The following is a 17,000-nucleotide window of genomic DNA, read 5'->3' as shown; positions in this document are numbered from 1 at the left end:
GAATTTCTGTTGCACATGCTCCCGTTTCCTTCATGTGCGACATGTTTAAAGTCATTGTGAATAAAGTGCCGTTTCCAGTTCAGTTATGATGTTTGTCATGAAGGCTGAACACTGAGACGCCAGAGGCCAAACCGTTGAAGCCAGAGAACATCACATCTGTCAAAACACTGACAGACTTTCAGAGGGAAACCACGTCTGACAGACGCCGAGTTCCTCGCTAACAGTGACCGGCTTCTGCTAAAATAAGACCTGCATCGACTGAAGAGGTGGCTGATGGGATACAGGAGGAGCAACATGTCTGATTTTCAAACAGCAACAGGATGAGGGTCACTGTGGTAAAAAAAATAAAACAAAATCTGTAGCTGATGAACATTTACATGAGTTAAAAGGAGAGAGGAGGACATTAACATCTGGACTGAGTCTGGATACTGATACAAACACCTTCATATACATTCATCATATTATGTTTATTTTGTTGATTATTTTTGTTCATTTTGGGGATTATTTTTGTTAGTTTTTGATTAAGTTCTTGATTATTTTGTTCCTTTTGTTGATTATTCATTTTTGCTCATGTTGATTATTTTCTGCCATTTTAGTTCATTTTGTTGATTTTTTTTGTTCATTTTGTTGAAACTTTTATTCATTTTGTTCATGTTGATTATTTTCACCCATTTTTGTTCATTTTGTTGATTATTTTTGTTCATTTTGTTGATAATTTTATTCATTTTTGTTCATGTTGATTATTTTTGTTCAAGTTGTTGATTATTTTGTTCCTTTTGTTGATTATTTTTGTTCATTTTGTTGATAATTTTATTCATTTTTGTTCATGTTGATTATTTTTGTTCAAGTTGTTGATTATTTTGTTCCTTTTGTTGATTATTTTATTCATTTTTGCTCATGATGTTATTTTTGTTCATTTTTTTCATGGTGCTGATTATTTCCATTCATTTTGTTCCTTTTGATTATTTTATTCATTTTTGTTCATGTTGATTATTTTCATTCATTTAGTTCCTTTTGTTGATTATTTTATTAATTTTTGTTCATTTTGTTGATACTTCATTCATTTTTGTTCATGTTGTTCACTGTTTTTGTTCATTTTGGTGATTATTTTCACTCATTTTGTTCATTTTGTTGATTATTTTATTATTTTTTTCATATTGTTGATTATTTTATTCATTTTAGTTCATTTTGTTGATTATTTTTGTTCATGTTGTTGATTATTTTTGTTCATTTTGTTGATTATTTTTGTTCATTTTGTTGAAACTTTTATTCATTTTTGTTCATGTTGATTATTTTTGTTCAAGTTGTTGATTATTTTGTTCCTTTTGTTGATTATTTTATTCATTTTTGCTCATGATGTTATTTTTGTTCATTTTTTTCATGGTGCTGATTATTTCCATTCATTTTGTTCCTTTTGATTATTTTATTCATTTTTGTTCATGTTGATTATTTTCATTCATTTAGTTCCTTTTGTTGATTATTTTATTCATTTTTGTTCATTTTGTTGATACTTCATTTTTGTTCATGTTGTTCACTGTTTTTGTTCATTTTGTTGATTATTTTCATTCATTTTGTTCATTTTGTTGATTATTTTATTATTTTTTTCATATTGTTGATTATTTTATTCATTTTAGTTCATTTTGTTGATTATTTTTGTTCATGTTGTTGATTATTTTTGTTCATTTTGTTGATTATTTTTGTTCATTTTGTTGAAACTTTTATTCATTTTTGTTCATGTTGATTATTTTTGTTCAAGTTGTTGATTATTTTGTTCCTTTTGTTGATTATTTTATTCATTTTTGCTCATGATGTTATTTTGTTCATTTTTTTCATGGTGCTGATTATTTCCATTCATTTTGTTCCTTTTGATTATTTTATTCATTTTTGTTCATGTTGATTATTTTCATTCATTTAGTTCCTTTTGTTGATTATTTTATTAATTTTTGTTCATTTTGTTGATACTTCATTCATTTTTGTTCATGTTGTTCACTGTTTTTGTTCATTTTGGTGATTATTTTCACTCATTTTATTCATTTTGTTGATTATTTTATTATTTTTTTCATATTGTTGATTATTTTATTCATTTTAGTTCATTTTGTTGATTATTTTTGTTCATGTTGTTGATTATTTTTGTTCATTTTGTTGATTATTTTTGTTCATTTTGTTGAAACTTTTATTCATTTTTGTTCATGTTGATTATTTTTGTTCAAGTTGTTGATTATTTTGTTCCTTTTGTTGATTATTTTATTCATTTTTGCTCATGATGTTATTTTTGTTCATTTTTTTCATGGTGCTGATTATTTCCATTCATTTTGTTCCTTTTGATTATTTTATTCATTTTTGTTCATGTTGATTATTTTCATTCATTTAGTTCCTTTTGTTGATTATTTTATTCATTTTTGTTCATTTTGTTGATACTTCATTTTTGTTCATGTTGTTCACTGTTTTTGTTCATTTTGTTGATTATTTTCATTCATTTTGTTCATTTTGTTGATTATTTTATTATTTTTTTCATATTGTTGATTATTTTATTCATTTTTGTTCATTTTGTTGATTATTTTATTCATTTTTGTTCCAGATTGGATCTAAATACAGACACTGACAAATATGTGTGGGTGTTAAAACTTCAGTAAACCAACAAACAGAAAGTTGGACCAGGACTTTCACACAGAACTGTAGGTGGATGAGTCAATGTCCAATGTGAAGTAGATGGACACCAACACTGACAGACTGGATCGTATCTGCATAATAATCAAATACACTTGGACCTGATCCAACACCAACACTGACCTAATGTCCTAAATACTGATGATAAATCATGCACAGACTAAATGTGAGTGGAAACTGTTGCAGATCTACTATAAGTAGAGCAGACAGGCAGCCTCAGTGTGGATGTGTGCAGGTCTATGTGTGAAAACTGTCCCCGTGTCCAGTGGAGTGGGTCTGGTTTGAAGCCCCTGCCCACCCCTCCAGGTCTGAAAGCCCACAGAGGCTCACACACTGGGCCCCAGTGCTCACACAACGTCTGCTTTGTATGAGACTGGAGACGCAAACACATCCTGCAGAACGGACCGACCAAAAAACAGCTCCTTCACTGCATTTTCACCTCCGTCAGTACAGTACAGGGATTGTCAAACATGCGGCCCCTGGGCCCAAAACCGGCCCGCCAAAAGGGTCCAATCCGGCCCCGGGGGATGAATTTGTAAGATGCAAGAATTACACTGAAAATATTAACAATCAAGGATGTACACTGCAAAAAATCCAAATCTTACCAAGTGTATTTTTCCTCATTTCTAGTCCAAATATCTCATCACACATAAAACAAGACAGAATCACCTAAAGAGTAACTTTTCAGTGAGATATAAAAACTTATTTTTAGACAACAGATCTGGAAAATCTTATTTCAAGAAATCTTACCAAGATAATTTTCACTTGTTCCATTGGCAGATTTTTTTTTTTTTTTTTTTGCTTGATTATGAAAAAAATCTTGAATTAAGAAAAAAAAATCTGCCAATGGAACAAGTAAAAATTAGCTTGGTAAGATTTCTTGAAATAAGATTTTTCAGATCTATTGCTTAAAAATCAGTTCTTATATCTCACTGAAAAGCTACTCTTCAGGTGATTATGTCTTATTTTAAGTGTGATGAAATATCTTGACTAGAAGTGAGAAAAATACACTTGGTAAGATTTTGATTTTTTCCAGTGTAAAGATAACTTTAGTTCAGGTTCCACATTCAGATCAATTCAAATGGGTCAAACCAGTAAAATACTATCATAATATCTATTAAATAATGACAACTCCAAACTTATCTCTATGTTTTAGATACATTTTTTTTTATTGTTTTGGTGTAAAAAGGTAAATCAGTTCACTAAAAAGGTAATAGCATGAACAACCATGAATAATTTGAAATATCTTAAGAAAAACAAAGTATAATTTTAATTATATTCTCCCTGTTATTAAATGTTTTGTGTATTTGTAGATCCACTGTGATCTGTAGGTTGTAATGTAAATGTGTAAATGATAAACTAAGGCAGAATTTTATTAAAATTGCATTTATTTTTCTTAAGAAATTTCAAGTTGTTCATGTTATTCACATTTTTTAAAGGATTGCAATGTAATTTTACTTTTTTCACTCTAAAATGCAGACAAAAGTTTGGAGTTGTCATTATTAATATGTTTTTATGTTATTATTTAACTTGTTCAGGCCATTTGAGATCATGTTGGGCTGACTGTGGAACTTGAACTGAAATGAGTTTGATGTCCCTGGTTTAGTACCTGCGGCACTAACTATGATGTAGGCACGGACAGACGACCGGTCCGACACAATAACTAATGATTCACATCTAATCCAAAGGTCCAGACAAAAAAAAAAAAGAAAAAAAGCATAAAAGGCAGATCTTATCTTCTTCCAGGATGAAGACCCTGTACATTAAACCATGATGAAAGCAGTACATGCAGCCCTTTGGACAACGGGCTGTGTCTAATACCTGGAATACAGACATGTTAGTCAGAGTTTCAGAGATTAGACGGTACCTCCTAAGGCGTGTTCGGTCATACTCAGACACAGAGACTCCAGGCGGTTGTTGATGTCTGGCTCTGTCGCTGGTAGCTGAAGATCTGCAAAACAAGAGCAGCTCATTAAGATCAGCTTTAAGAACAAATCAACCAAAACGAGCTGTCAAACGATGAGCAACATGTCAACGCAGACACAGGGGTGTCAAACATACGGCCCGTGGGCTAAAACCGGGCGCCAAAGGGTCCGATCTGGCCCAGGAAATACACCGAGGATATTAACATACTCATTTTAGTTCAGGTGCCAAATAAACCCCAATATGATCTCAAGTGGGTCAGACCAGAAAAATAATAATATATAAACCAATAAATAATGATGACTACAAATTCTTCTTTGTTTTAGAGTAAAAAAGTTAAACTACATAAAAATGTTTACATTCACAAACTAAATTGAGCATATTTGAACAATCTGACATTTCTTAAGAAAAATAAGTTCAGTTTTACCAATATTCTTCCTGTTATGAAATATTTTGTGTATTTGTAGATCCACTGTGATCACTGAGTTGTAATGTACATGTGTAAATGATAAACTGAGGCAGAACATTGATAAAATAAATAAATAAAATAATTTTTCTTGAGAAATTTCAGGTTGTTCAGGTTACTTAAATTTTTTGTGAAAGGGTAGCTCCTGAATATACATTTTCGTGATGCCATTTTATTTTATATTAAAACAAAGAGAAAAAAATCAGAGTTGTCCTTATTTACAGTTTTATTTATGTTATTGTTTTGCTGGTCCAACCCACTTTAGATTAAATTGGGCTGAATGTGGAACATGAATAAAATGAGTTCGACAGCCCTGATCTAAAAGAATCACAGCCCATTTTTATTTATGTTAATAATCACTAAACCAAGAACAAAAAGGAACAAAAACAAGTCATTTTAAAGCTATTCAGATGTTCATCAAGTGCAGAATCCAGAGTCAAACTGAATCCTTTGTGTTTAATGTGAGTCACAAAAAGAGGTCAAAGGTCAGTGGACTTGGACATTCAACACCTTTAATTAGAAACTCAAACCGAAATGAACTTCATACATGTAAAGAAGAAGAGACTGAAGTCTCAGAGTGGGGCTGAGTTAGGCCCGGCAGTCCACGCTGACCGGGCTATTTATAGACATCAAGACCTCCTCCCAGACCACGCCCACCTACTGCTGACAAACACAGAGACACGCCCACTGTCCTGGTTACTCTACTGTATCTATGAACACAAACTCCTACCTTCATCTCTGACCATTGTAATATATTAATGTTACTGTTGTACTTTATCCACATTTATTTATGTGTATTTCTTTAATTATTACATTGATAATATATTGTCTAGTACATATTGAACAAATTGCTGTTCTGATTGTGTTGAAACGTGTATTTGGCATATATATATATATATATATATATATATATATATATATATATATATATATATATATATATATATATATATACATACATACATACATACAGGGTGGGGAAGCAAAATTTACAATGAACATTTAGTTGTTTTTTTCTCAGCAGGCACTACGTCAATTGTTTTGAAAACAAACATATATTGATGTCATAATCATACCTAACACTATTATCCATACCTTTTCAGAAACTTTTGCCCATATGAGTAATCAGGAAAGCAAACGTCAAAGAGTGTGTGATTTGCTGAACGCACTCGTCACACCAAAGGAGATTTCAAAAATAGTTGGAGTGTCCATAAAGACTGTTTATAATGGAAAGAAGAGAATGACTATGAGCAAAACTATTACGAGAAAGTCTGGAAGATACTATTAAAGAAGAATGGGAGAAGCTGTCACCTGAATATTTGAGGAACTCTTGCATAAGTTTCAGGAAGCGTGTGAAGGCAGTTATTGAGAAAGAAGGAGGACACATAGAATAAAAACATTTTCTATTATGTACATTTTCTTGTGGCAAATAAATTCTCATGACTTTCAATAAACTAATTGGTCATACACTGTCTTTCAATCCCTGCCTCAAAATATTGTAAATTTTGCTTCCCCACCCTGTATACATATATATATATATATATATATATATATATATATATATATATATATATATATATATATATATATTTTTTTTTTTTTTTTTTTAAACTGTATTTTACCAGTTTCAACCATTATTGTATTGTAGGCTGATGCATGAAATTCTTTAATTTCATGCATTTCTTCCACAAAGGTAACCAGAGGATAGTAAATTTGCAGGTTAACATTATAAATGAACCTGTTCTGGAAAATGAATGATCATGTGTGATGTCCCGATCAGCATTTTAACTGAATCTGATCAGACGTGTTCATAGTTCTGAGGTGAAACCTTCGAAATCTGGTGCAGGAGGAAGTGGGTGGGGGTCTGTCTGTGGGCGCGTGGGGGTCTAAGGGTGGGTGGGGGTCTGTGGAGGCTGAGGACCTGTTTTAGCTGCCCTCGGTTTGCCTGTTCTGTGTGCATGACTCTGCAGAGCTGGACGACGGCTGATGGAGGGAAGAAGAAGAAGAAAAGAGGGAGATCTGGGAAAGTTAAGAAAGAGCTGGGGTGGGGGGTGGTGGTGGTGGTGGGGCGGGGGGTTAAAGTGGGCCTCGGTCCCTGTTCTGAGTCTGTGCACAAAGAGCCTCATTGTGAGAGTCCTCGCCTCCTTCCTCCCTCCTGCCTCCCTCTTCCTCTCTCACACACTCTGTCCAATCGGCTTTTTCAATCTGCTTTTCCTCTCCGTTCTAAAAACAGGACAGTCCTGCAGTGTGTGTGTGAGTGTGTGTGTGTGTGTGTGTGTGTGTGTGTGTCCGGTTACTGTCCAAGGCGTCTCAGTGGACAGAGGTTACTGCAGGTCACTCTGGTCTGGATGCTTTAAAGTTTCACATTCATCCATAATAACATGAATATTTAACAGATTATCATTATTATTATTATTATTATTAATTAATTTTTTTTTAACCTTTATTTAACCAGGAAACTGCACCACCACCTTAATCTGTCACTGCTGCTGTTTATTCAGAGTTTGTTTTTTGTATATTTTAGTACTATTTGTATATGTCAGGGTAGAGACTGCGATCTGGTAGGATCGGCGATTCTACCAGTAGAGACTCCGATCATAGTCTCTACCAGTAGAAACTCCGATCAGAGTCTCTACTGGTAGAAACTCCAATCCGAACCCTAACCCTAACCCTAACCCTTCTACTGGCAGGATCGGAGTTTCTACCAGTAGAGACTCTGATCGGAGTTTCTACTGGTAGAGACTACGATCGGAGTCTCTACTGGTAGAATCGCCGATCCTACCAGATCGCAGTCTCTACCCTTACATATATTTAATATTTTATCGGTGTAGTTTTTGTATGTTGCCAATATTTCTCTGTATTTTGTGATTTTTTTTACTGCCTTTTCTGTGCTTTAAATATTTGCTGCTAAACAGATTTATATTGTTCCTGTAACAATGACAATAAAGATCTATTCTACTCTATTCTATTATTTTATTGGATTTTATGGTAGTTTTTATTCAATTCTATTTAGCTTTGATCTTTTTTATTTATTTTATCCTATTTCATGCTGCACACACAGAGGCCCGTCGAACTGTATTTCATTCTGATCATGTTTAATGATTGAATGACAATAAAGCTGAGTCTGAATAATTTGTTTTTTTAATTCAGCGATAAATTTACACTAAATACATGCAAAAGAACAGAATCAGCAAAGTTTGATTTTACCGCCAAAACATTTGACTACAATTTTATTGCAACTGAAAAGATAATGATAAACTTTACTTTGAACAGAATTAGAAATAACATATAAAAGTGAACAAAAGGCAAAAAGAAATGATAAATTTAAATAGAACACCCCATAAAATTGAAGGTGACAAGTTAATAACAAAAACTACTAAAGTACAACTATTTCCTTTTACATTGTGGTTCTTTGAAAAGCAACAACAGGTGCATTTGAAACATTAAGGAGTAAAATAGGGGTGAATTTGAACAATTCTAATTATTAAATGATTAGAATTATTACAATTCTTAATTCTCATTAAGCCTCTGTCAATTACAAGGAAAGACTGAAGCCCTGAAACCCAAAACCTGAACGTTAAATGAGCTGTTTTTCACCGTCTGTTCAACTCTAACCCTTTAATGCATGAGTCCAGTGTGTGTTGTTGTTGTTGTTGTTGTTGTTGTTGCTGTTGTTGTTGTTGTTTGTGTGTGTGTGTGTGTGTGTGTGTGTGTGTGTGTGTGTGTGTGTGTTGTTACGTACCGGCCTGTTGGAACATGACCATGGTCTGCGGCGTGGTGTGAACCGGCAGTGAACGGGTTCTCTGCACCGAGCTGTGGCTCCGACTGGGCATACTGTTACTGCCCCCAGGGTTGGCGAACCACAGACCCTGAGGAGACGAACAGCAGGTCAGTGAACAAACCCAGACATCCACCAACACTTCAAACAATTCAACTAGAAACACTTCAATGAAACACGGTGACATCAACGTCTCAAAAAACACACAAAAAAACACAACAGGATGAAGATCCAAAAGTTCGGTCCAGTTCAGTTCAAATCCAAAAATCTAATCCAATGAAGTCTCTTAATTTTTAAATGATGTTTCATCATTTTATTCTCATTTTTCAAGTATTTTGCTCATTTTCATGCTGTATTGCAATGTTTTCTTTGGTTAATTTTCCCCAATTTCTCAAATATTTGGCTCATTTTATCGTAATTTTTCAAGTATTTTTATTATTTTATTCTCATTTTACGAGTATTTGTTCACTTTCATGCTATATTTCAAGGTATTTTTGTTCATTTTCCATGTTTTTCAAGTATTTTGCTCATTTTATTCTCATTTTACAAGTACCAAATTTCTTATTTTTCTCTTCATATTTCATTTTTCACTTTCATTGGTGGTTTTTCCATCTGTCTTTTTCTCTGCACTTGCTTGTTGTTTGTTGCTGCTGTTAACTGTGAAATTTCCCCACAGTGGGATAAATAAAGTTATATCTAATCTCATCTTAACTTACTTTTTCACTTTCATGCCATATTTTTTTCTTTTTTGGTCCATTTTCCACATTTTTTCTAGTATTTTGCTCATTTTCTTCTCATTCACTCATTTTCATGTATTAATAGGATTAATGCGTCGACAGGTATTAAACATTTACATCAGCAGATGCTTTTGGTTCCCAGTGGATGTTTGGGTCTCTGAGGGTTAAAACAATAGTAATACTTCATGTACAGTACAGTACTGTAGTATTAGTAATCCGTTACTGTGCTGATGCGTGGCCTACTGACAGTCTCGCCGTAACCTGCCTATTATCCGTCCAACGACGCTGCACCCCCAGCGCTGGAGGCCACGGAAAAACAGGAAATGCCTGTGCACTGTTCTCACTGCTCCCTCACTCCGTCTGATGGCGCCTCCTCCTCTGCTACCTCTCCCAAACTATGACTCACATATTTCCCCTCCTCCTCCTCCTCCTCCTCTCTACACATCCCCGTGCAGAGGCAGGAGGAGGTATTTCCTCCCATTGTGGGCCTGAACTGGGTCAGTGCAGGCTGAAGTGTGCCAGGACGGCTCTGACGCAGGGCCTCTGGTATGTCGGGGTGACCTGCCTACATTTCCAAACGCCGCCGCTCGCCAACGCTCACTGCTCCTCTTCCTCAGCTGCATTTTTCAGTTGTGGAATAAAAAGTCTATTTTGGGCCGAATACGTGCTGAAGAAGGAATTCTGCTGCCCAGGTTACTGTAAACACACTGGAATGTATTATTACAGTGTCTGGTCACGAACGCCACCGCCACTCAGTCCGACAGTCACTTAAAGGACGCTTTCACACTTTAGAGGACTGTCTTTAACCAATATTCAGGTTCACACTAAAACACTGACTTTTACTGTAATTATTACTTCTGTTCCACGGTTAAAAGTACAGTTGTGCTGAAACATTTCGCTGGCGACACAAAGGGTCATTCCATGTCAGATCACCCAATGAGTTAAACCCTACCTCCTCCAAATTCAATGAAAATTGGTTTATAGGTAAATCCTAGCCAGAAAAGCCAAATTTTCAAATTTTAGCAAAATCAGACCAACGGTTTTTGAGATATCGCCATTTCTTTTTTTCACTTTTTCGCGAAAAACGGCGTGGCCGCCAAATTTTGAAGTGCTGTATCTCGGCAACCAGTGGTCCGATTTTCAAAAATAAAGTATATTTGTGAAGGGGAGATCATAAGGAATCTAAATACATCATTAGTTTTATCTTTTAAGTGATATATCTCATCATGACCTTTTGACCTATATTTTGACCTTGAAATTGACAATTTGGGACAAATGACCCCGCGACGACTTTTCCTGAAAATTGTAGCCCAACATGTTGCCTACAACATATGAAGAAACTGGAGAGGTAATATTTTTCATTTTGAAGCAGCATCAGTTTGAAATGTGCATTACCACAGCTAAAAGTCCTACTCCCGTACATTCTATGTACATCCGTACACACAATTCAACACATTTCACACATTATATGCTTACCACATGGTTAACATGTTCTCTGTCTCTACACTACTAACAAGACAACTCAAAACCACTTGCTTGCAGTAGTGCATGCTATTCTCAACTGAAACTTTATTCAAAAATATCTACAATACAAGTCAGGGGTCACATGACCTAACCCACTTAAACTGCAGACCATATGTCTGCCACTAAATTTCCCTCAGCCTTTGATGTCTGTTAACTGCAGACCTCAAGTCTGACCTAAATTACATCATACACAAGAATGAAAAATAAATAAAATAAATAAAAATAAAAATAAATAAAAATAAAACGATTGGTCACAAAGGCCAGTCTGCAGTGTGTTACTGAAGGTTATATTCTGGATTCTAAAGCAATGTTTGAATACTGTGTCAAGAATATCCCTGGAATCTCCTTCTTTCATGTCAAACAAGATGAAGTCGCCGCCAACGAAGAAAACCTCAAACCTCGATTCCAGTTAGCAAGGACTATCAAAGGCACTCTGCAGTATCATCGTTTTGTACCTGTCTCCCTCACTCAGATTAAAGCCTTTAAACTCTCTGAGCAGGACAGTCCTCCAGATTTGGTACAAATCCAAGACGCCAACAATGAAACATGTACACCCAGGGTCATGCAAATTCCCTTGGAAATAAAACAGCAGAATTTTGTCTGCTGTATGTACGATGAACATCCGTGGATCGGACTAGTTGACGAAATTTCTGAGGAATTCAGTGACTACCACATCAAATTTATGCATCCATCTGGACCTGCTAAAACCTTCCATTGGCCATCAAGGGATGACCAATGTTGGATTCCGGAGTCGGATATTCTATGTGTGATAACTGCTCCGTACCTAACCTCCTCCTCTACTAGAAACTATTGCCTCTCTTCAGATGACCTTTTCAGGATTTCAAGTGAATGCAACAAATGGATTCTTGACACTGAATAGACATGTCATTACATAAAAAGACTAAAGACACTGGATTTTCCATATTAAGACTGATAATTGGCATATATCTTCTCTTGACTTTGTGAATATGTGATGTACATGGATAATACATGGTTTATGTACACAGAATACAGGGATGATCATTTTAGTGGTAAGTATGTCTCATTCTAATTGATATTGCTTCAAAATGAAAAATATTACCTCTCCAGTTTCTTCATATGTTGTAGGCAACATGTTGGGCTACAATTTTCAGGAAAAGTAGTCGGGGGGTCATTTGTCCCAAATTGTCAATTTCAAGGTCAAAATATAGGTCAAAAGGTCATGATGAGATATATCACTTAAAATATAAAAGTAATGATGTACTTAGATTCCTTATGATCTCCCCTTCACAAATATACTTTATTTTTGAAAATCGGACCACTGGTTGCACACCACAGCACTTAGAAATTTGGCGGCCACGCCATTTTTCGCGAAAAAGTGAAAAAAAGAAATGGTGGTATCTCAAAAACCGTTGGTCCGATTTTGCTAAAATTTGAAAATTTGGCTTTTCTGGCTAGGATTTACTTATAAACCAATTTTCATTGAATTTGGAGGAGGTGGGGTTTAAAATGTCTTTTTTTTGGGGTGATTTGACATGGAATGACCCCAAACTGACCTGTTACTTAAAAATCATTTCCTTGGTTGACCTTCCGGTGTCCAGGTGAGCAGATTATGTACACTCACCAATCATAGGAACCTAACTTTTTCACCAAGTCAATATTTGTCTTTCTGTGCTTATTCAGATGTTTGTAAATGTATTTACTGATTCAACCCTCTGTTATCCGGGAGAGCATATTATGCACACTTTGCACTTCATGTTATTAAAGGTCATATTATTTTATCACAATTTGTTTTAGGGCAGAATTCAAAAGATGTTCATTTTTGCATGATTTTTAAATTCTCACCCATCCACTAAAATCTGCACATTGTAAACAATAGAAAATTCTGACACTAACACCCTTCTTCCAAGTGAGTAAAAAATGCACACTGGCACATTTTAGCCTTATTTTCTTCAATTTAGTTCAGCTTGTGGCTTATTTTGTTAATGTTACTTATTATTTATTGGATTTATTATTAATTTTTGTTTATTTTATTCATTACTTTGGCTATTTTTGTTCATTTTGTTGCTTATTTTATTCTTTTTTACTTAATTTTAGTAATTTTGTTTGCTCATTTTTTCAAAATTATTTCTTATTTTGTAGGTTTTTTTTAATTCATTTTTGTTCATTTTATCCATTGTCATTGATCAAACTCCATGGGCTTGATGACGGTCTTTCCACGTTCACTACAGAGCGTCTGAACATCCAAATGGTTCATATGGTTCCGGCATGGAGGGCTCAGAGGGAGCCCTCCATGCCGGGGGGCGGCTGTGGACTCCGGGGGCTGTGGCACCTTCTCTCACTGGGGTCCGCTCCTTTCTGGTGGGTGGGGGTCCCAGTTGGCCCTCTCCCACTAGTTGGGATGCGGGGCTGGGTTGCTGGTGCCTGGTCGCCGGGGTCGGCGGCTGCCTCCTGGTGCGGATGGCTCCCTGAGACAGCGCCTCCTAAATTGATCTTTTACCTTTACTTTTACATTTTTGTTCTGGTCTACCCGTGCTCAGTCAGTCTTCTTAAGTATGTGTGAGCTTGTGGGTTTGCATGTATATGTGTGTGTGTGTGTGTGTGTGTGTGCGGGTGAGTGGGTGGGTGTGGGTGGGGGGCGGTACTGATTTTTAAACTGATATGTAAAGCACTTTGTGCTACAGTTTTTAATGTATGAAAAGTGCTATATAAATAAAGATTATTATTATTTATTATTATTATATCTGATGACTTGACACCAATTATTTACATGTATTGATTGGATTAGTGGATCAACAGGTATGAAACAGTTTAGATGTTGATAGTTGGGGTCAGTATAAATGTGTCCATGTCCTCACCTGTGTGTCCTGTTTGGGTCAGTATAAATGTGTCCTGTTTGGGTCAGTATAAATGTGTCCTCACCTGTCGGCCCTGTTTGGGTCCAGTGGGGGTGCTGCTGGAGCTCCGGGGCGTCGGTCCCAGGAGCCCCCCGCTGCCCAGCAGCCGGGCCCCTGGGAGGCTCCTGGAGGGCATCTGGAACTGACGGAGGCTCCTCCTGGCCGACACACCGCTGCCCACGCAGGAGGCGGTGGGGAGGGAGTTGGACTGGCCAAACCCCCGGCTGACACACAACAACACACAATGAGACACAATGAGACAAAAGGAAACACAATGAGACACAATGAAATGCAATGAAACACAACAATACACAAGGAAACGCAATAAGACACCACAATAAACAGTGAGACACAATTAAACACAATGAGACACAACACACAATACACAAGAAAACAAAACGAGGACACACAATCAGACACAAAAGTGTACAATGAAACACAAAGATACACAATGACACACAATGACACAAAAGGAAGCACAATAAACAGGACAAAGGCTAGAGGTGAGTCTAATGATAAACAGGGACTCATTGGACAGAGTCTTAACTTCCGATTCATTATTATTAATTATTTTGACTTTTCTTTCGAAAATTAATTTGCATGTTAATAATAAAACACTGACATAACTAAAGAACATTTAATCTGAGCCTTAGGAGTAATAGTGTTTCTTTTATTCTTCTGGAAGTAGAAGTTTTTAAAAAGTCATCAGACTCTGTCCATTTGTCAGAGGTTGTGTTTATGTAGAGGAATATAAACTCAGTCAACTGGAGAAAGTCTAGAAAGTGTCTCTGAATAAAATGGGAGCACGCCATAGATAGACTGGACATTTAGCTGGGTGTGACTCCATCATAAAGTGTCCTGATTGGTGGAAAAAGCTCAGTGTGTTTGTATTGGACGCTCACTGATGATAAACCCACCAAACTAACGTCATGCTGTCTTTAACAGTGTTGTGTTTGTGCGTCTGTACCTCCTCTGCGGCCGGTATCCTGCAATGTCAAGGAGGGTTTTCCTTGGAATGGACCGGAACAGTCTCTGCACCTGTTGTTTCCATGACAACAGCCTCTTCTTCTGCGTCTCAGTGAAGGACTAGATGGAAGAACGAGGATGAGATGAAACACAGCAGCTAAAAAACACTGGACGGAACTGGACAAAATATCCACGATCACGACGACACCATTTGGTTCTAAAATCTGCAAAGGCTTCATGGATCAGTCTGGTGGTTTTTACATGAAGACAGAATCCTTTTTTACACTTTTCATGAAAAATTATCTCGTTATTTTCATGAATAGTTTGCACATTATCTATGAAAAATAGTTCCAATGTCTCTGTATGCCAGCGTCATGTTCTATGTGAATCAATAACAAGTTGAATGTGTGAGGTCAGATTCTGTTCTATGTTCCAGTCCTGTGGTCTGGATGCAGGAGATCAATCATTGGAGGAGAATGCAACTAATTCAGTCGAAGTCCATATCTGACTTCTATCAGTGATCAGTAGGAACTATATTGATATTTGTAACCATTTACATGTAATAAACCATCAAAATATGGACCATTAGAAGGAAAGACACATTTTTAATATTTAAAAAATCCGTCAAAAATTCAAAAATCTAAATTTCTCAAAACTGTGCACAAACTTTGTAGACATTGTCCAAAGGAAGACACACAAGTATCCAGCCAGTAGTTTCATCGTAGAAGATGTTTGAAGAACACATCTAAGATCATGTCTAAAAACGCACTTTTTCTCGTTGGCTTTTAATCAATGAGTGAGATGTTTTTTACATTTCCTATGCTGTTTTTACCAGATTTTAATTTGTCTTTGTTTTTATGATGGTTGTATTTTGTTGTTGCACCCTGTGTTATCACTGTTTTTACTTATTTATTTCTTTGTTTTATGATTCGTGTGGCCAACTGTAAAGTTCTTAAAGTGCTTTAAAATTAAGTTGGTATGGTATGGTAAGAAATTGCAGATGACAAAGACGAAGATGACACCTTCACAATAGTTCATGCTATTCTGGAACTTCCCCTTGTGGGACAAATAAAGGCATATCTTATCTACTGAGCTAAAAACAGTAATAACAAGTGGTTCCAGGCACAACAAACCCCACCCCTCACACGTATTGTAGCTTATTTTGGTATTGAGCCACCTGATGTCATCATATCTACGCATGTGCTGATGTCAGCATAGACATAGACAGCATAAGCAAATGTGACCCATTATAAGTAAATGGGAAAAAAAAAAGATTTTAAAAATTCATAAAAAATTTGAACTTTGACCTACTTTTCCCAAAATATAACCACATCTGTTCTGGGTCACTGGCAATCTATAAACCCAATTTGGTATGAATTCAACCAATAGTTTTTCTGCAAAAGTGTTAAGAAATAAAGAAACAAACTGAAAAACAAAACAAAACAAACAAAAACAAACAAACAAAAAAGAAACAATACTCCTTACCTCCCCTTCGGGGGTTGGGTTCTTAATAATAAAAGAAATAAAAAACAGCATTATGACCCTAGAACTTGAACCTAATACATGTTGTTCCTTATTGTCCAGAGCTGTTTCATGTGTCTCTATATTCAGAATAGGAATCCAAATATTAGGCTAGTGCTAGCATGGAGTTAACAGTGGATGGTTCCAAAAGAAGAGCAGAATGTGAAAAAGGTTCGACTCCTGTTGTGTTTTTGTGTGTTTACCTCATGTACAGTTGACTCCTGTTGTGTTTTTGTGTGTTTACTTCGTGTACAGTCTACTCCTGTTGTGTTTTTGTGTGCTTACTTCATATACAGTCTACTCCTGTTGTGTTTTGGTGTGTTTACTTCGTGTACAGTCGACCCCTGTTGTGTTTTTGTGTGCTTCCTGTTGTGTTTTTGTGTGTTTACCTCGTGGATAAGGCACTTGTCGATGAGCTGTAGGTAGAAGCTGATGTTCTCCTCATCTGATCTTGACACCAGTAGCTGCGTACAAACTAAAACACACAACATGAGGTCAGAAGAACAAAACTCCGCCCATCTCCGAGTCCGTTTAGATCTCCA

The 17,000-nt window shown here is 36.0% G+C and overlaps 1 protein-coding gene across 1 annotated transcript in view; it reads right to left on the bottom strand.

The window, feature by feature from the left end:
* samd4a (sterile alpha motif domain containing 4A) overlaps window positions 1-17,000 on the bottom strand; it is a 78,022-nt gene that overhangs the window by 4,410 nt on the left and 56,612 nt on the right. The window contains exons 8-12 of the mRNA XM_030161156.1: window positions 16,848-16,933; window positions 14,939-15,057; window positions 13,997-14,195; window positions 8,799-8,925; window positions 4,535-4,618 (exon numbers count right to left, since the gene is read on the bottom strand). Of these exons, the coding sequence (XP_030017016.1) occupies window positions 4,535-4,618; window positions 8,799-8,925; window positions 13,997-14,195; window positions 14,939-15,057; window positions 16,848-16,933 (615 nt within the window). The remainder of the gene's footprint in view (window positions 1-4,534; window positions 4,619-8,798; window positions 8,926-13,996; window positions 14,196-14,938; window positions 15,058-16,847; window positions 16,934-17,000) is intronic.

Source organism: Sphaeramia orbicularis, chromosome 3 (assembly GCF_902148855.1).
Source record: "Sphaeramia orbicularis chromosome 3, fSphaOr1.1, whole genome shotgun sequence".
Classification (NCBI taxonomy): Eukaryota; Metazoa; Chordata; class Actinopteri; order Kurtiformes; family Apogonidae; genus Sphaeramia; species Sphaeramia orbicularis.
This window is presented reverse-complemented; position numbering and strand designations above follow the sequence as displayed.